Raw genomic sequence first — 21,606 nt, forward strand, 5'->3', positions numbered from 1 at the left:
CCCAACAAGTCCACACCGACCCGCCGAAGCGCAACCCACCCATACCCCTACATTTACCCCTTACCTAACACTACGGGCAATTTAGCATGGCCAATTCACCTGACCCACACATCTTTGTGCTAGTGGGAGGAAACCGGAGCACCCGGAGGAAACCCACACAGACACGGAGAGATCTTGCAAACTCCACACAGTCAGTCGCCTGAGTCGGGAATTGAACCCGGGTCTCAGGCGCTGTGAGGCAGCAGTGCTAACCACTGTGCCACCGTGCCGCCCACAAAATCATATGGAAACCTATAAAATACTAACAGGGCTATACAGGTAAATGCCATAAGATGCTCCGGATTACTATGGAGTCCAGGTGACTAGGGATTCCAGAACTAGGGATCACAATTTACGGGTCGGATAGACTATGTAGGACTGAGAGGCTGGGAATCAGAGTCTAGATTAGAGTGGCACTGGAAAAGCACAGCAGGTCAGGCAACATCTGAGGAGCAGGAAAATCAACATTTCGGGCAAAACCCCTCTATTATGAAGGGCTTTTGCCCGAAACATTGATTTTCCTGCTCCTAGTATGCTGCCTGACCTGCTGTGCTTTTCCAGCACCACTCTATGTAGGACTGAAATAAGGAGAAATGTCTTCACCCAGTGATGAGCCGGTGGAATTCTCTGACACAGAAAGTAGTTGAGGCCATAAAACATTGAATGTTGTGAAGGAAGAGTTAGATATCGTTTGGAGGTCTAAAGGAATTAAAGGGAATGGGGAAAAAGTGGGAACAGGATCAGCCATGATCGCAAGAGCAGGTTCAAGGCTCTCCTGCTCCGAATCCTGTCAATACATGAGTATGTGTATCAGGAGATAAACATTTCGATTCCTAGTGTTTTTTTTATTTACTTGTATCGTCCCATGAATGGTTCGTTCATTTCTTTCTGCACCCAGCTCCGAATTTTGCCGGTTGATTGTAACCTCCACCCGAACCTCACTTGCATAACCTGAGGGTCAGCATGCCTTCAGGCAAGGGGAGAGATGCTGTGGAGGAGTCTGAGGAAAACAGAAATTCGCAGCACAGGGAGAGAGAGAGGTACTGAACATCCAATCTCCCGGTTACAATGCGAGGAAAATAAAAGGACCTTAGCAGACATGCACATACGCCTCAAATTCCTATACCAGGGAGGTTTGGCGTGTATGTGTGTGTGGGTGTAAGAGTCTTTCTGCAATTTCTCATGATTAATGAAGTCTGAGAGCTTCACGGGGCGCCGGATAAAGTGTTCACGTTCGCCGTCTGTGAAACGGCAATTGCACAAGCGAGCGGATTAGTGCCCGCACAGTCTGATCTTTGATCTCGGCCAGACGGTGTATGCAAAAAAAAATGGGGGTGGGAGCGGAGATGCAAATGCGTTGATAAGAGTGTTTTGCTTTCGGGGCCACATGATCGAGTCTGTTGTAGCGAGAGCGAACCTCGCTCCTCCCTCTTGACTCCCCGCGCGGAGATAATTGGGGTCGGTCTGGGACCGCGGTGGTCGCTGAGACATGGCGCGGCGCCGGGACGCGCTGTTTGCCTTCGCCGTGATTGCCCTGCTGGCGGTGACCGGAGCCGGCCTGTACTCTCCGAGCGACAACATCGCCCTCCTGAACACCGACAACTACGAGCGCATCCTGTACCACTCCAGCAATGCCTGGCTGGTGGAGTTCTACGCCTCCTGGTGCGGACACTGTAAAAGCTTCGCTCCCGTGTGGAAGGCGCTGGCCAAAGACATCAAAGGTTTGGACGCTGGGGATTTTAATTTAGCCCGCAGTGTGTGTATGTGTGTGGGAAAGCAACTTCAAACCCAGCCGTCTGGGAGCTGTCACTACAAGAGACTGTAGGCTGTGCTGCAACCTGTTTTATTTCCCTTACATTGTAACCAGGAGATGGTGACTGAATATTCAGTATCTCTGTCCTCAGTCTCCGTGCTGCAAATTTCTGTTATCCTATCACACTCTCCCCTTGCCTGAGGCATGCTGAACCCTCGGGCTTAACTTTGCCATCATTCCTGGTGAAGGGCTTTTGCCCGAAACGTCGATTTTCCTGCTGCTAGGATGCTGCCTGACCTGCTGTGCTTCTCCAGCACCACTCTGATCTTGACTCTAATCTGCAGTACCCACTTTTGACCAGTTGTCTCTGTCTGTTGAGAAAGTAGTCCTATAAGTCTGGTGGGATCATGGTGATCTCACCTTTACTGTGTTTGGGAGGGTAGTACGCACCAATCCCAGCCCTCTGCAAGAGCCCTGGCTACCAGCACACCCTCAAGTCACTCTTCCATTATTTTGGATGTTGCAGCCAGATTTCACAGAATTCTGCCCCCAGCAGCACCTATCAAGGACTGGTAACCTCTGGGAGAATTGGGGAGAATAACAAAGCGCCTAATTTGCTCCTGGCTCACCGTCGGTGTGAGTGCACTGTTCCAGTGCCCAAATCAGTAGATAATGCCAGGGAGACAGGCATTGTGCTGTATGTAGAGGCCAGGCACAGCCAAATGGTTGCATGAGCACAGTGAGAACTGGGAAGAATGCAAATAAATGTCTGGCAAACAAATCTGAGCATTATGGACAGGGGGTTGAATAATGCTGGATGGGAAACATAATGGCGGTTCAGAGGCTAGGATGACTTTCCAACAGGCATTTTAGTAGTTGTTCCAATGCACTTAGCTGCAGTGAGATCAGGGTAGCACAAATGGTGTTCTATCTGGGTGTCTCAGTGAGTGGTGTCATGCTGTGAATCAAGACTGCAAGTTGTCTCAGAACCCTGTCAAACTCACTCTAGAAATGTCAGTAGTAAATGGCAGGTAAAAACAATGACTGCAGATGCTGGAAACCAGATTCTGGATTAGTGGTGCTGGAAGAGCACAGCAGTTCAGGCAGCATCCGAGGAGCAGTAAAATCGACGTTTCGGGCAAAAGCCCTTCATCAGGAATAAAGGCAGAGAGCCTGAAGCGTGGAGAGATAAGCTAGAGGAGGGTGGGGGTGGGGAGATTGTATCAAAGAGTACAATAGGTGAGTGGGGGAGGGGATGAAGGTGATGGAGCGGGTGGGGTGGAGTGGATAGGTGGAAAGGAAGATAGGCAGGTAGGACAAGTCATGGGGATAGTGTTGAGCTGGAAGTTTGGAACTAGGGTGAGGTGGGGGAAGGGGAAATGAGGAAACTGTTGAAGTCCACATTGATGCCCTGGGGTTGAAGTATTCCGAGGCGGAAGATGAGGCATTCTTCCTCCAGGCGTCTGGTGGTGAGGGAGCGGCGGTGAAGGAGGCCCAAATGTCAGGGAGCACTGACAATTGCAGAGCTAGGGTCTGAGTGGAAGTAGCCTGCCATATGTCCTCGCTCTTCATCTCCCTCGATGGTGTCCATTGAAGTATCATTAAAGAGTGATGCCTTGAAACATACTGCACCATTAAGACAACGTGAGCAAACAGTTAATTCATTGTTGACATGTGCCATTCCATCATACTGAGAATGTTGGAAAATGTTCAACAATTTTGACTGCCCTCTGGCTGCCTATTAGTAAAGCTCCACTAGATATCTTATATGTGTGAAACTCAACAAATGTAGATTCCACGTGCCCTGAATGTTCTTATTTGTGCCAGAAAATTGTTGAATTTTAAGGCTTCATAAACCTTGTGGTCCTATGCAATGAACACACACTGTTCTGTGCATTGTTTACGTGTAAAAAGAAACAATGGTTCCCTGAAGGCATAAAACTGATCAGACCTCACACATCACAGCCAACTGTCCCAAATGTGTAAGGCTGTTTATTAGGATGATGCAGTCTGACACTTACTGGAGTACTGTCTGTATCTAACACAAGCTAGACACAGCCAAAGCTGTTCAAGGTTGAAGAATGGATCCTTTCTACCAACTTCTCCAGTCTACTCCCTCCCCATCCCAACCAAACCAAACCAACTACTGTTCTGATTTGAGTCTGCTGTACTGGGTGGCTTAACCGAGTACAGCACCAGATAGTACTCATGGGTTCCTAGCTGGTCAATCTGGAAGAAGTATTCAGATGGTTAGTATGTTGGCTGTGTGAAATAGGGCAGCAGTGAAATTGTCAGAGCGGAAAACGGGAAGATGTGAAGCCATAAACTGAGAGGATTAAGAATTGAAATAACGGTAGGTTAAAAAGGTAAGAATCTGCAATGCTGTGCGGAAGAGAAAGGTGATAGGAACAGCAAGGGGTGCAATTAAGATGTCAGAGAAGTGTAAATCTAGCTTGTACTGAAAATGACAATACGCTGTGATTCATTTGCAAAGAGTGCCTGAGAAACAACTTAACACTTCACACAGAGTACTTTTGCAATGTTGCCACGATAATTCTTTGGCATACAAGGCAACCTATTTGTACGTTGTCTAATCCCTGTTTGTGGATTATTTCTAATGGCCAGTTAATCGATAGCTGACTGAGAATTGTTGGCTGCAACACAGGAGAACGTCTTGTTCTTCATCGGGGTCCTGTTCATTGTCAGGAGGCAGACAGAACATCACTTTAACTCCTCAAGCGAAGAATGCATGTTTGACGATAAAGCACCCATTGCAGATGGGAAAGCGTGCACACTGATTAGAACTCAAGCTATTTCTTCCAATCAGTATTTCACCAGTCTTTAAGGTACACCTCTCTGTTTCTGCTGCCACCTCTTATAATGTGTTACGCAAGAACTTTCAAAATGTTCGCAGGTAAAGGGACGGCTGGAAAATGGGAAATCTTCAGTAATGAGAGTCCAGAGGAAGCATATTCCTGTTAGGGTGAAAGGAAAGGCTGGTAGGTGTAGGGAATGCTGGATGACTAAAGATATTGAGGGTTTGATTAAGAAAAAGAAGGAAACATTTGTCAGGTATAGACAGGATAGATCGAGTGAATTCTTAGAGTATAAAGGCAGTAGGAGTATACTTAAGAGGGAAATCAAGGGGGCAAAAAGGGGACATTCGATAGCTTTGGCAAATGGAGTTAAGGAGAATCCAAAGGTATTTTACAAATACGTTAAGGAAAAAAGGTTAATTAGGGAGAGAATAGGGACCCTCAAAGATCAGCAAGGTGACTTTTGTACGGAGCCACAGAAAATGGGGGAGATACTAAACGTGTATTTGCATCAATGTTTGCTGTGGAAAAGAACATAGAAGGTAAAGACTTAGGAAAATAGATGGTGACATCTTGAAAAATATCCAGCACTTCCTCCTCTGTAATATGGACATCTTGAAATGCATAAAAATGGATAAATCCCCAGGACCTGATCAGGTGTACCCTCGAACTCTTTTTGGAAAGCCAGGGAAGTGATTGCTGGGCATCTTTCTGAAATATTTATCATCGATAGTAACATGTGAGGTGCTGAAAGACTGGAGGTTGGCTAACGTGGTACCACTGTTTAAGAAGGGTGGTATGGACAAGCCAGGGAACTATAGACCAGTGAGCCTGATGTCAGTGCTGGGCAAGTTGTTGGAGGGAATCCTGAGGGACAGGATGTACATGTATTTGGAAAGGCAAGGATTGAATAGGGATGGTCAAAATGGCTTTGCGTATGGGAAATCCTGTCTCTCAAATGTGATGTTTTTGAAGAAGTAACAAAGAGGATTGATGAGGGCAGAGTGGTAGATGTGATCTATATGGATTTCAGTAAGGCGTTTAACAAGGTTCCCCATAGGAGACTGGTTAGCAAAGTGAGGTCTCATGGAATGCAGGAAGAACTAGCCATTTGGATACAGAATTGGCTCAAAGGTAGGAGACAGAAAGTGGTGGAGGTTTATTTTTCAGACTGGAGGCCTGTGACCAGTGGAGTGCCACAAGGATTAGAGCTGGGTTCTCTACTTTTTGTCATTTACGTAAATGATTTGGATGTGAGCATAAGAGGTACAGTTAGTAAGTTTGCAGATGACACCAAAATTGGAAATGTAGTGGACAGCGAAGAAGGTTACCTTAGATTTCAGTGGAATCTTGATCAGATGGGCCAATAGGCTGAAAAGTATCAAATGGAGTTTAATTCAGATAAATGCAAGGTGCTGCATTTTGGGAAAGCAAATCCTAGCAGGACATATACACTTAATGGTAAGGTCCTAGGGAGTGTTGCTGAACAAAGAGACCTTGGAGTGCAGGTTCATAGCTGCTTGAAAGTGGAGTCACAGGTAGATAGGATAGTGAAGAAGGCATTTGGTATGCTTTCCTTTATTGGTCAGAGTACTGAGTGCAGGAGTTGGGAGGTCATGTTGCGGCTGTACAGGACATTGATTAGGCCACTGTTGGAATATTGCATGCAGTTCTGGTCTCCTTCCTATCGGAAAGATGTTGTGAAACTTGAAAGGGTTCAGAAAAGATTTACAAGGACACTTCCAGGTTTGGATGATTTGAGCTCTCGGGAGAGGCTGAACAGTCTGGGGCTGTTTTCCCTGCCGTGTCGGAGGCTAAGGGGTGACCTTATAGAGGTTTACAAAATCATGAGGGGCAAGGATAGGATGAATAGACAAAGTATTTTCCCTCGGGTGGGGGGGTCCAGAACTAGAGGGCATAGGTCTAGGATGAGAGGGGAAGGATATGAAAGAGAACTAAGGGGCAACGTTTTCATGCAGAGGGTGGAACATGTATTGAATGAGCTGCCAGAGGAGTGGAGGAGACTAGTACAATTGCAACATTTAAAAGGCATCTGGATGGGTTTGTGAATAGGAAGGATTTGGAGGGATACGGACTGGGTGCTGGCTGGTGGGACTAGATTGGGTTGGGCAAATGGCCGGCATGGACGATTCGGACAGAAGGGTCTGTTTCCATGCTGTACATTTCCATGACTCTATGACACTATGAAATGGTTCAATTGTAAAACTGCTGTGACCAACTGAAAGCCATTCAAAGCCATTTCCCATTGAAAGAGGAGCAGATGCCAGTTCTCAACCATGTCCTGTTTACACAAGAAGTCTCCCCATCTGTAACCCCTTTGGAAAAAAATATTGTTAAACAGAGAGCACATACTGCGATGTGCAATAATACAGTAGCAAGCAAATTGAGAGGGTTTGATGTAATGATTGCAACTGTAAAGAACCTCAACTACTCCATGGGCCCTTGCTTTGTTTTTTTGTGTGTCATTTCCGAGTAATATGTGCCTGGAGGACAAAGAGGGATGCTGAATGGAAGTGGTGCAAATAATTCCGTAGACAACTGGAATGTTGCCCTTTATTGCAAGGTGGTGGAATAGGAAAATGATTTTATGAAGTATTAATTGTCCTGTGGCTCAGAAGAATATACTTCCAGATATTTTTAAACTACCACCATTTTACAAAGACACTTTATTGCTTTGTAAAAAAAATGCACTATTGCTGACAGTGTTTGAAGTAGTTGTGAAATTTTCAGGCAAATTACAAATACTGGGATTCCTTGCAGAAAAGCTACTTGCCATCACGATATGGTATTTGATGGTAATGTTGCTACATTTTGACAGTCTCATAAATCTCAAATTGACATCCTCACCATGAGTTCAGCTGGTAACATTCAGTATACAGCACTGCAGACCTTGTAAAAAGTTAGATTCCCTACAGCATGGAAAGAGACCCTTCAGCCTAACAAGTCCACACCGACCCTCCAAAGAGTAACCCACCCAGATCCATTCCTCTACCCTACAACTACCCCTGACTAAGGCACCCAATGCTTTAGCAGTTTCGCACAGCTAATTCATCTGATCTGCACAGCTTTGGATTGTGTGAGGAAACCCACACAGACGCGGGGAGAATGTGCAATCTCCTCACAAATGGTCACCCGAGGCAGGAATCGAACCTGGCTCCCTGGTGCTGTGAGTCACCATGCTGCTCTGTCATCCTTAACTACAGAGCACTGCCAGAATCAATAATGTCTGCAAAGTAGTTTGTTTCTTGTAAACTTTGTTTTGCAATGCAAAGTGAGCTAATTGTGCCTGTTCGCAAAATATTGATTGCTTTACTTTGCCAACAGAACCAAACAGTTGGAAATAGGAACACAATTACTGTACTAGTGGTAGACTGAAGCAGATCTGAGTGAAAGGGTAAAGAGTCTAATTTGTTGGGCCCTTTCTAGGTGTTAATGGAATAACAGGACATGCTACAGATGCACCTGGCTGCTCTGAGTTGGTTGTTGAAAGGCAAGGGAAGTACATTCTGTGACGTACAGGAAAGTTTTGCAAATTAACATAACCAGTTCGATAGTTTCAAAAGGGCAAATTTATCTCGGAAGGAACATGGTGCAGATTCAGCAGAATGTTACCAAGACATCCAAGTGTCGGATTGAGTAGAGATCATATAACTAAAGCAGTGTTGTCTGGAATGTAAATATTAGGATACCAGTGTATTCTGGAATGTAAATATTAGGATATTGTTTAATTGAGGCATTTAGGATTTTGAATGGAATTGCTGGCATAAATGGAGAGTATAACTTTCTGTTGGTGGGAAAGTCTAGTAATGTCAGATTATGCAGCTGGAGGGGCAAAGAGGGGTGGAGAATGGAAGCGGAACAAGTAATTCAGAAAGCAAATTCAGAATGTTTGCCTTTGTTGCAGATAGTAGAATACAAATGTACGAAAGTCTTGATTTGACTTCAGCTGGCAATAGTGAGACCATATATAAAGCACTCTGTTCAAGTTGCACTCCTTAGAAGATTCACTAAGCTGATTCCTTAAATGAAAGAGTTGGCTTATGAGGAAAAGTTGAGCACATTGGGTCAATACTCATTAGAGTACTGGCCCAGAATGAGAAGTGATCTTATTGAAATAATATCAGATTCTGAGGTACAATTGCAACATTTAAAAGGCATCTGGATGGGTTTGTGAATAGGAAGGATTTGGAGGGATATGGACCGGGTGCTAACATATTAAATTAGATGCTAAGAGGAGATTGCTGGACCGGGTGCTAAGATGTTTAGTTAGATGCTAAGAGGAGATTGCTGGTGTAAGGGATGAGAGTACCAGAGACACAATATTAAATTTTCTAATTATGGTGGAATTTGTTTCTGTAGGTCAATAATCTTTGGAATTCTCTTAACACTGAGAGCATTGAAGTTTGGGTCACAGAGTATAGTCGAGGCAGAGCCAGAAAGATCTTTGACAAGAGAATCAAGGGTTATGTGGGCTGGCAGAAAAATGGAGTTAAGGTTACAAATATATCATCTATGCTCTTATTGAATCCAAGAACAGGTTTGATGGACTGATTAGCCTACTCCTATTTCTTACGATAATAGGAGTGAAAGGTAGAGGGTTCTAGTCCTGATGCTCCAGCTTTCATGTGGAATGTTTGAAGGAACAGTTGGTTTTGCCTCGCTTGTTCAGTTTGTATATTGTGCATTAACACACCTCTGGCACATACAATCTTGACCCTGATTCAGAAGATCCAGCATTCCTTCTTTAATGTTCAAATGCAAAGTGAAAAATAAGGAATCTTTTTGATGTACAATTATTGGGTATTTTTCCGTACAGACAATAAGCCTTTACCCCAGCCAACATGCCTTCCCCTACCACCTTCACCAACCTTCACCAACCTCCACCCCCAATCAGATCATCAGTCTGTGCTCACCTGTCCACTTGTACTGATATTTGTTGGTTTCAATATGTGAAGGATCCACAGAAGGACTGTTGGGAAAACAAAACAAGATATTGCCATAAAAAGGTGCAAGCTATCCCAAGTATTAATTAATCTCAATATATCATATCCTATAATTGAGAGTTAGTTGAGTTTATTATGTTCATCTGAATTGCTAGTAATCTAATTTCAAATGTATCATAAGTCAAGGCAAAAACTGTAGAGTCCTACAGTACAAAGACAGGTCGTTTGACCCAACCTGGTCCATGCCAACTAAAATGTCCATCCATGCTAACCCCATTTTCCTGCACTTGGATCATTTCCTTCTAAACCTTTCATATCCATGTATTTGTCCAAATGCCTTTTAAATGTTGTTAGTGCATCCGCCTTAACCTCTTCTGCTGGCAGCTCATTCCACATGCGTAACCACTCACTGAGGAAAAAAACCTGTTGCCCCACAGGTTCCCTTTTTATTCTTTCCCCTCTAACCTTAAACTGATGTCCTCGATTCCCTAACCATGGGAAAAAGACTGAGTGCACTCACTCTATCCATACTACACATGATCTTATACACTTTCAGTCTCCTACGCTTGAAAGAAAAAGAGTCTTAGCTTGTCCAAAATTTTGCTGTAACTCTGACCATTGAGTCCAGGCAGCATCCTTGTAAATTTCTTCTGCACTCTTTCCAGTTTAATAACATCCTTCCTTTGGCAAGTTGACAAAAACTGAACTCAATATTCCAAATGTGGTATCACCAATGTCCTGTACAACTGCAACATATCTTCCCAATTTCTATACTTAGTGCCCTGACTGATCAAGGCTACTGTGCCAAGAGCCTTCTTCACTTCCCTGTCTACCTGTGACTCCACTTTCAGAGAATTGTGAACCTGAACTCTAAGGTCCCTCTGTTCAACTACACTCCTTAAAGCCCTACTATTCACATAAAACTCCTACCTTAATTTAACTTTCCAAAAAGCAAGACCTCACACTTGTGTATATTAAACTCCATTTGCTATATGTCAACCAGTTTCCCAGCTGATCAAGGTCTGAAAACCTTCTTTACTGTCCATGATAGCACATAATTTAATGTTATCTGCAAACTTACTAATCATGCTTTGTACGTTCCCATCCAAATCATTGATAACGATAACAAACAGCAAAAGGCCCAACACTGACCCCTGAGGCACTCCCACTAGTCACAGGTCTCAGTTTGATTAGCGCCCTTCCACTATTACCTTCTGCTTCCTACCATCATACCAATTGTGTATCCAATTAACCAACCCCCCCACCCCCCGCCGTATTCCATGCAATCTAACATTCCAGAGCAGTCTACCATATCGAAGGCCTTACTGAAATCCACATAGACTATGTCTACCATCCCGTCCTTGTCGGCCTTCCTGGTCACGTCATCATAGAGCTCTAACAAATTTGTTTGGCATAGTCTCCCAAGCACAAAGCCATGCTGACTACTCCTAATCAAACCCTGTCTTTTCAAATGCATAAAAAACCTTTGTAAAAAAATTGTTCAAGTGTTATGTTGAACTTTTGGCTGAAGGTTTAGAGTCATAGTTATATAGCATGGAAACAAACCCTTCGGTCCAACTTATCCTTGCCAACCAGAATCCTAAGTTGATCTTGCCCTATTTCCCAGTATTTGGTCCATTTCCCTCTAAACCCTTCCTATTCATGTACTCATCCAAATGCCTTTTACTTATTGTAATTGTAGCTGCCTCCAAGTTGCAATTCATCAAGCATTTGGTCACAGTGTAATTATATAAATTTTAGAGATTGTATTTCAAAACAATGGCATTTGAGACTTGGTTACTTTTGTGAAGGACCTTTTCTTAAAAAAAATTGGACAGTCCTTCTGGAAGAGTAGACTAATCCAGTATTTGTCAGAAAGCAGGGAACCCCTAAAAAAAATGAGAAAATGTTTACACTGTGGTGGTTTATGACAGAGTAAACATTTGAGTTTGTTGGCTTATTTTCCGTTCAGAATAACTGAAGATTATGTTCAGATAACACAAAGATTGAATGTTTTTAGGTCAATTCCGATGGCTCCTGACTTTGTTCAGAAGCAATATATTTCTTTCCTAGGAAAGAGTGTTTCTGCAATAATTAAGGGATAAAGGTATCTCAGTAGAAGTGTTTAGTTTGTGCAACTTCCACACCATGAGCATTTGTTTCAAAATCTGCAGGCTCTTAAAATCCAAGAAAGTGTAAGCTCTTAGTTTTGTAAGTGTTTGTGTAAGAAGATTTCACAGTTCACAAAGACCTGGGGAGAATCAATTCCATTGAGCTTAAAAATTTGATGTGCAAGAGACATTTATCCAGGTTTGAATCTCAGTAATGTTTTTGGAAAGTAGTTTGAAAATGTTATTTGCTATCTACATGGCTTTTCTTCATTTTTGTTTTCAACTTTTGTGCAATAAAGTTTTTTTTGTTAAAGAGACTTTGCATCTTCATACCTGTTTGAGTGTCTGAAGACGACATTAAGTAATTTTAAAAACAATGTGGTATATCAAACCAGACTGCATTCTAAGATCTGACTTATCAATGACTTGGGATTGTCACAAATGTGACTTTCTATGTATGCCTGATTATTTTTGGGGTCATAATAGTTTTAAATCTGTGATATCAGAGACAAGGATGGCTATTTAAGTCAGTTGTCAGTGGGATCTAGTGCATCATTGCTTGCAGAACCTCCAACAGTTTAATAACTTGCAGTATCTGGTGTAGTTTAGGAGGCTGGATGTAACGTTAGCCACCTTGGCTTTGTCAGAAGCTGAATTGGATGTTGGGTCAGCCTGCACAACATTCCCATCTCGCTATTGCTTCGTTTGTACAGTCTGCCAAAATCAGTATTTTTCTGGATAATCTCCAGGGCACTTTCCTGGAGCAAGGTTGTTGGTATATTTTTGCAAATGTTGTTCTGAATGGATAATGGATTCTGTGGATCCTGTATGTTTCTTACTGAACCTTAGAAATTTGCAATTATAAGTATTTCCTGCTTGAAATTTTGATTCTTCTCCACCATTATCTTCAGCTGTGTGTGCTTGATTCAAGTTGGTCGCTGTTTTATTTGGTGCAGGTAGGAGATAAGCTATCGATGGGATTTGAGGTCAATGTACAGTATGCAGCCCAAGCCATTTAGAGCCAAATGAGGCAGGTACTTGGTTTTGATAAAAGATCGAGGAGTTCAAGAGAGCCTCCTCTGTGTCCAGAACCTGACATTAGTCATGTGTAATGGATCCTCCCCCAGGATGGGGTAGGCTACAATTTTAGCTGTCTTGGAAAATGCCCCTCATCCACTTCAGAGAAACATGGAAGTGCTTCCTGTATAGGCTACTGCTGTACACTCTCCCCTTCTGCACCTTTGTCCACCACTTGGATATGCTTTGGAGCAATGCTTTACCCTCCAACATCAGTAGAAGACCCTCTACATAGAAGTCCTTTCCGTAACCATCATGGATCTGGGGTGAGGGGAGAGTGCTGTCTGCAGCAGTGTCATACAATCATAGACTAAGTCACTACTTTTATATTGAGTGTTTCTGTTTGCAGCCCCTCTTTAGGGTTTCGAAGGGGCTGCTGCTCAATTTCTGGTTGCACTTCAGCCCACACTGCCGATCCATGGGCACCCTGTACTGGGAGGGGTAAATGGGTCAGTGAGCCTGCTTCTGGGTTTGGCCAAAGTGACCGCTAACAGGTCCAGCCAATGGGCGGTGGAGAAAGTCATTGTACTTGATTGTCTGCCCCTCTTTAACAGTTATGTCTGCAGTCCATTGAGAGGGAGCATGCGGTGTTCACTGACACGATAGAGACCTTTAGAATGCAGGGGGTACCACACAGTGTGGATTGCATCATCACAATGTTATTTTGATTTAGTTAGTCTCTGTTCACCTTAAATCCAGCAAAGAAAGGAAAAAACAAAGTGAGATTTTGGGACTATGTTTGATACAAATGTTTACTTAAGAGCTGAACTCCAGTTAGTTACTTGTATTCAAGGCTTCATTTATCTCCTTTAAATCCCTCTTTGCTGATGGCATTTTCCTAATGATAAGATCTGCATGTGTTAAACCAGAACCATTATGTTGTTATGTTTTATCTAAGACTGAAATCCAAGCCATTAATGAATAGAGCCATGCAAGATTTGTCTCTGCAGTTTGTCTCCACTAGCCAACACATTAGAGTAAATTGCAAAAGGGGAATGAGAAAAATGAAGAATGAACTCAAATGTAATCTGATGAGTCACTAGTGTATCACACATGCCACACAAACACCCCTTAACTAGCTTCAGCAAATTAAGCAGACCATTAATAAATAAAGATGCAATTAAAGAATTGAGATGAAAATGGATTGATGGAAAAGAGAGGTGGGACATCACTTTGAAGAAAACTCAGAAGAAACTTGGTCTCCCATTGAGCCGCAAGAGCATATTTACAGATGTCACTAGTGAGCAACATATTTTGGTTAAACATTTCAGACAACAGCTTTCTGTAATGAGTGCAATCAGCTTAAACAGAAGAGGCAACTCTGAGGATTAATCTGCATGTTTCATCACATGATACCTGGCCTCCAACCTGTATTTTCAATTCATATTTAATATTTACTGAAAAAGCTTTCAAGGGAAAATAAAAATGAACAGGTGACCTAGAGTCATAGAGATGTATAGCACAGAAACAGACCCTTTGGTCCAACCCGTCCATGCCAACCAGATATCCCAACCCAATCTAGTCCCAACTGCCAGCACCTGGCCCATATCCCTCCAAACCCTTCCTATTTATATAGCCACCCAGATGCTTTTAAATGTTGCAATTGTACCAGCCTCCACCACTTCCTCTGGCAGCTCATTCCATGCACGTATCACCCTCTGCGTGAAATAGTTGCCCTTTAGATCTCTTTTATTTCTTTTCCCGTCTCACCCTAAACCTATCCCCTCTAGTTCTGGACTCCCCCACCCATGGAAAGACTCTATCTATTTACCCTATCCATGCTCCTCATGATTTTATAAACCTCTATAAGGTCACCCCTCAGCCTCTGACGCTCCAGGGAAAACAGCCCAGCCTATTCATCCTCTTCATATAGCTCAAATTCTCCAACCCTGGCAACGTCCTTGAAAATCTTTTCTGAACCCTTTCAAGTTTCACAACATCTTTCCGATAAGAAGGAGACCAGAATTGCACACCATATTCCTTTAGACTTCTTTTGAGTTTTTTCCTTGGCTTGCTCCCATTAGTGTTCTGATGATTGTTCTCCAGTTGCTGGAGGCTCCAGGTCAGTTCTGGAGAGTGAGCAACCCTAGACACAATACATCCATCATTTCAAAGGACAGGAAGCATTTCAATCAGTGCCATGCCTGTTCTAACGTAACATTCGAGTAATTGTGGACCTGATATTTGCCAAAGGCTAGCTGGAACCAACTAGCATCTCATAGAAGTGGGATAGGCATCTAGTTAATTCTCCGAGGAGGTAAGTCTTCCAAACTCCCCACTCTCCAATCACCCTGGGCAGAGAGGATCTGGATAAGTGTGAGGTATTGCATTTTAGTACAACAAACAGGGGTAGGACTTATACAATTAATGGTTGGGCCTTGGGTAATATTGTAGAACAGAGGGACCTAATGGTTCAGGGACATGCTTCTTTAAAGTTTGTGTCGCTTATAGGCAAGGTGGCTCAGAAAGTATTTAGCATGCTTGCTTCATTGCTTAGTCTTTCGTGTATAAGAGTTGGGAAGTCATGTTAAGGTAGTACAAAATGTTGGTGAAGCCTCTTTTGGAGTACTGTCCAGTTCTGGTCCCTCTGTTATAAGGAGGATATTATTAAGCTTGCAAGGGTTCAAAAGGGATTTACCATTATGTTGCTGGGTATGAAAGATTATAGTTATAAAGAAAGGCTAGGACATTTTTCTCTGGACTGTAGGAGGTTGAGAGGTGACCCTTATGGAAGTTTATAAAATCATGAGGAGTATAGATTGGTTTTTTTTTTCCCCCCCTGGGATGGCAGATTTCAAGACTAGGGCATATATTTTTACTTATTTTTAAAAAAGACATGAGGGGCAAATTCTCTTTGCAGAGAGCGTGGTTAGTGTGCGAAATGAACTTCCTGAGGAAGTGGTGGATGTGGGCACAATTACAACGTTTAAAAGACATTTGGATAAGTACATGAATAGGAAATGTTTGGGGGGGATATGGGCCAGGAGCAGACAGGTGGGACTAGTTAATGCAGCATCCGTGGAGCAAGAGAATCAACATTTCAGGCAAGAGCCCTTCATCAGAAACGAAGGGCTCTTGCCCGAAATGTTGACTCTCCTGCTCCTTGGATGCTGCCTGATCTGCTGTGCTTTTGCAGCACCCCACTCTCGACTCTGATCACTAGCATTTGCAGTCCTCGCTTTCTCCAGGGACTAGCTTATGTTTGGCATGAACTGGTTGGACCGAAGGGTCTGTTTCTGTGCTGTATGACTCATCAAAGATAATAGCAGCATTGAGGGATTGTTGTACTGTCAAAGATACAATCTTTCAGCTGTTTATTAAGTCAAGGCTCTATCTACCCTCTCCAGTGAATATCAAAGATCCAACAACATTGTTGTGACAAAAAGCTTCTAATTTTTATCCCTTAAATTGGCATCACTAAAGACAAATTATCTGCTCATTATCACATTGTTGTTTAGGGAGTTAGTGCTACTCAAATTACCTACCACATTTCCTAAATTGCAGCAGTAAACTATGAAGTGCTTAATTGGCTATAAAGTGAATTGGGATGTTCTGAGGCATTGAAAGGCCCTTAATAAATACGTGTTCTTTCTCCTTGGTGCTTCCCTGTATTAGCACAGATAAGACCGGGAACTGGGTCATGAAAGAACAATGATCTGAAAATATGCTCTGTTTCTGTAGCGCAGAGTGTGGAACTGCACTGTGTTGCGATTTCCTGGAGAAAGAGTGGGGTAAAAGGGCAATGGGGATGAAACCCATGGTAGAGAAACAAAGGAGCAGAAAGCACCAGCAGTTCAGGCCTGAGTCTCTGTGTCTGTGAGTCTCCCTATATCCTGTGCTCCTCCAAACTGCTCAGGAATCGGGAAGGGCAGGGAAGCGGAGACTTTAATTTACTTTCGGGCTTGAGCTCTCCCATATCCTTACCTCAACCCCCACACTCCAGGCCTTGTTATCTTGTAGTCTGCTACTATATACAACCCATTGTTAGCTACTCACAATCCCCTTTAATACCTACTCACCCTCTAGCCAGATGGTTATCAACTCCTTTGTCTGTCTAACTGTTCTTTCTCTTTGGGCTCCATCCTCACCTATCATTTATTCTTTACCCCCTTCCTCCACCCTACTTTCTGCATGTAAACCAACATTTTCCCAGCTACCGTCAGTTCTTAGAAAGGATCATTGGACCTGAAACTTTAGCTCTGATTTCTCTCCGCAGATGCTGCCAGACCTGCTGAGCTTTTCCTGCAATTTCTGTTTTTGTTTCTGATTTACAGCGTCTGCAGTTCTTTTGGGTTTTTTATGTTTTTGTTTAATTTACCATGTTCATCAGAAAACTGACTAGATTGGAAACATTGATGATTTTATAGTCAAACTATAATGAACAGTAATATCTGACAAATAATTAGATTAGATTCCTTACAGTGTGGAAGCAGGCCCTTCGGCCCAACAAGTCCACACCAACCCGCCGAAGAGCAACCCACGCAGACCCATTCCCCTAACTAATGCACCTAACATGACGGGCAATTTAGCATGGCCAATTCACCTGACCTGCACATCTTTGGACTGTGGGAGGACCGTCTCTCACTTAGTACAGAGGCAAGTTGGAGGACATTCTCTTGGCTAAATTCACCATCAACAGAGGGGACCTTCAAGCCTGATTACCTGCAGCTCCACAGGGATATGTTCATGCCTGGACATCTTCGGAGAGGGAGCATACAGCACTCTCAAAGCCTTTAGAAAGGTTTAAGCAATGCATGGGGTTGGAATGCATTATCTATTTTGATTTAGTTCCCTTCCTAGTTTCCTCCCATTTTGGTTTTTGTTATCAGTACTCTGCCTTTGAGGGGCATTGTTTACAATTTGTTCTTTGTGTAAGGGGTTTAAAAAAAGGAGGCTGTTTCTTCCTGGTAAGGGGGTATTGGTTAGGGAGCAGAGAGCAGACGAGAGTTTGTACTGAAACATGAAATGCAAATAGGTAGCTGTTGGACTGACTCTTGCTTTGGCAAATGGATAACTAGCAACTTATCACATATTTGGACTTTCAAAGCTTGACAGAGTATAACAAATATGGTGAGTTAATAAAGTAGAAGCACATAGAGTTCAAGAGGTGGCAGCAGCACTTGTATAAAACTGGCTAAGGCATCAAAAACAGATTATTGTGGTGAATGCTTGCTTATTTTGTACTGGAGCGAGATATATTAGATTGCCTCCAATTCAGGACTAGGACCACTGCTACTTTTCATAAGCGTTAATGACTGGGACTTCAAACTTATACCACAAGTCCCTGAAGTCTCCAGATGAGACTAAACGTCGAAATGAATAACTTCAGCAATTTGGAAAATATTAAATTCTCTCCATGACATCGATCACATTTACTTTATAAATACACAAAACTGTGCTAGGCTTTAAAAATCTCAAACTGTTTCAGCAATTTACTTTACTTTTCTTTTTCTCCTCTGCCTTGTGTGTTAATATATTGGCACTGGCCTTGTCTAGGACTGGCCAAGGAATTGCTGTTTATATTTTCCAACCACCACACAGAGCAGCACATTATGCTGTGGCTTTCAGCACGAGAATTTGCTCAGCTTTGCTATCTGCCGTTGCCAATGCAAAAATCCCTCCATTTTTGGATTTTAGGCTATCTTGTCAAGGGCTATCTTAACAACCTTATGTTTACTCTGTGCTGAATAAACAGGCATATGTTAGCTGCTGACTTCAAGCCCTAGCTGAACCTTGGCTCTATGCGCACCGTTTACCACACACAGAGTGCATTGACATGGAGTCAACCATGAGAGCACTGAAGCCATGACCTAGTCTCCATCCTCACCCAAAGTTCCCCAAAAGCAACAGATACTCAAGAGAAGCGGGGGACCCAGCTCATTACTGCTCTATCCCAACCACGAGGCATTCTGACCAAGTCTGCTCCTCCACCCGCTCTGTCCTGGTCACTGTGTAGTAAACTAGCAAAGGGTGTGTCTTTTCTGGTCTGTTTCGACTCAGCTCGGAGTAGGACAGAGCCAATTGTGAAGATCATATTTCAGTGGAAATGTGGCTTTACATCTCTAAGTAAGAAACATACAGAATTACATAGAATATGCACGCTGTCAGATATTACTGTCCATTATAGTTTGACATGAAAAATCAGCAAAGTTTCCTGATGAACATGGTAAATTAAACAAAAAAAATTTAAAAACAAAAGAACAGCAGATGCTGTAAATCAGAAACAAAAACAGAAATTACTCTGGAAAGGGGTGGCACGGTGGCTCCGTGGTTAGCACTGCTGACCCAGGTTTGATTCCAGCCTTGGGTGGCTGTCTGAGCCCTGTCACAGTCCAAAGTCCACATGAGCAGTTTGCCCTGAACAGATCCATACTGGCTTTCCTTTGAGTTTGTGCAGTTAATTTTCTCCTGGATTACAGTTCCTTAATGATTCCACGCCATTATGTTAAAGGTTAACTGTCTTGTGTTTACTAAATTTATTCATTTCACCTACTTTTTTCAACAAAGGCAATCCACTGACATCATCGCATTTAATAGAAAATTGGAAAATCGTGGCTGACATTTCTGAAATTTCAGCTCTTACCTCTCTCAGGCAACTAAAGATGCATCCTCTCTCTATTTGGTGACTTGTTCACTTGAAGGGGTGTCCGTCTTCCTCATCACTCTCATTTTAGTCAATATCCGAACAATCACTTCATTTATTATATGACAAATCTCCATTTTTGCTTTCTAATCAACCTCACTGTTTATAACCTTTCTTGGATAAGGAGACCACTACTATACACAGTTCTCCAAATGTGGTCTCACCAATGTCCTCATAAACTGAGGCATAACCTCCTTATAATGAACCAGAGAATTCTATTAGCTTTCCTCAACACCTGCCTTACTTAAAACGTTTTTTATGATTATTGCACAAGGACACTCAGATTATTTATCATTCTCAGAGCTCTACAAATTCTCACCATTCAAAAAATAAGCTTTTTTTATTCTTCCTGCCAAAAATGGGCAATTTCACATTTCTCGTGTTAAGTATTTGCCAAATCTTTACCCTCTCACTTAACCTATCTACATACCTGTAGGCTTCCTTATGTCAGTCTAATTTGTCCAGTCAATATATACATTAAAATCACCAAGGTCAACTGCAATACCCTTCTTCCAGGTGTCCATTATTTTCTGATTTCTACTTTGCCCTATTGTGAGGCAGCTCTCCAGACAGTTCCCTCCTGTGACCTCGTTCCCTTGCTATTTCTTATTTGCACCCAAACTGATTCCTCATCACAATCTATTGCATTTATATCTGTATTCAATACTGCACTGATACCTTTCTCTATTCGCAAAGCTAACCCACCTCCTTTTTGCCTACTCTTCCAGAACGTCAGATGTCATTGTATCTTGAGTTACTAATCCTGGTCACCCTGCAACCACATCTCTACAATAGCTATCAAGTTATATTCATTCATTTATGTTTGTGCTGTCAATGTATCGATTTTGTGACAGATGAAGCATACATTCTGATAAAGAACCTTAAGCTTTGACTTTGTACCATTATTACATAGCTTTGTTTTATTTAATGCTGCACCTATACATTTTCTGTCTTTTCCTGTCACACTCTGATTATTGTTCTCCGCTACACCTCATCTCTACCCTCCATTTTATCGTTTTTTGATCTTTTTAAACTTGCCTTCAATAGCGCTTCCACCCCTCCCCCTCTCTTATTAATTCAAAGCATATCGTAAGATCATTTGTATGTTCACATCTACTACACTATCCTAAACAAAAGCAACTCAAACCTAATATAATTCATTCTTTTCCTCTAACTTCTATGGTTCTCCCTAAACCTACATTTTCTAACTCTGTCTCTCTCTAGTTGCTGTAATTTAGTATATCATCTTGGTGCCCATCTCTTGCCGTATTAGTCAAAACCCTTCCCCACAACATTTGTTAACCTTGCCCTGAGGATATTGCTCTCCCAGCTCTGATCAGATGCATCCCCTATGTTTTGAACAAGTCTTTTTCTGCTGAGGAACTGGTCTCAATGGAATCTACAGCCCTTCCTTGAGCACCAGGTCTCTAGTCATACAGTTATCGGCCTTACCTTCCTATCTGCATTAGCACTAAGTGGCCCTGGAAGTAATCCAAAAGTTGCTAACTTCAAATTCTTGGATTGTATCAAAGACCCCTGGTAAAATTGAAGACGGTTGGTAAAAGGGGAGAGTTCTCCACAGATTGGACTCCCATCTAGCACAAAGGATGGTGGTTGTGGATATTGGAGGCTAATCACCTCAGTTCTAGGATATCACTGCAAAAGTTTCTCAAGTTAGGTGTTTTCTAGCAAACCTGTTCAATGGATGTCATTACACACCTTTGGAGCAAGTGGGATTTGAACCTGGGCCTCCTGGTTTATATGTAGTGACACAACAAGAGCCCTACTTTCTCAGGTTAGTTTTCAAGGACCAATTATCTTTAGCTGCTTCATTAATGATCTTTCCTTCAGCGTAAGATCAGGTGTGGAGATATTTACATTCAATTGCACAATGTTCAGCACCATTCTTGACTTCTCAGATTGTGAAACAGCCCATGTCCATGCATAGCAAGGCCTGGACAATATTCAGGCTTAGACTGATGAGTTGCAGTTAACTTTTGCACAAGACAGCAGGCAATGACCACCTCCAACAGCAGAGAACCTAACTATCTTTCCCTAACGTTCAAACAACAGTACTGTTGCAGAATATCCCTCATCAACATCTTGGGGATTGCTATTCACCAGGAATCTAAACAGGACCAACCATTCTGAGGCTACAACATCTGGTCAGAAACTGAGCATTCTAATGGCAAATAATTCACCT

General features: G+C 42.6%; 1 protein-coding gene across 2 annotated transcripts in view; it reads left to right on the forward strand.

Annotated features, from left to right (window-relative positions):
• The first annotated feature begins 1,447 nt into the window (after window positions 1-1,447).
• lhx4 (LIM homeobox 4) overlaps window positions 1,448-21,606 on the forward strand; it is a 288,742-nt gene continuing 268,583 nt past the window's right edge. For both annotated transcript variants that reach the window (XM_060830122.1, XM_060830121.1), the window contains exon 1: window positions 1,448-1,760. In XM_060830122.1, coding sequence (XP_060686105.1) covers window positions 1,529-1,760 — 232 coding nt within the window. In that variant the 5' untranslated portion in view covers window positions 1,448-1,528. The remainder of the gene's footprint in view (window positions 1,761-21,606) is intronic.

This window comes from Hemiscyllium ocellatum, chromosome 9, assembly GCF_020745735.1.
Source record: "Hemiscyllium ocellatum isolate sHemOce1 chromosome 9, sHemOce1.pat.X.cur, whole genome shotgun sequence".
NCBI classification, from domain to species: Eukaryota; Metazoa; Chordata; class Chondrichthyes; order Orectolobiformes; family Hemiscylliidae; genus Hemiscyllium; species Hemiscyllium ocellatum.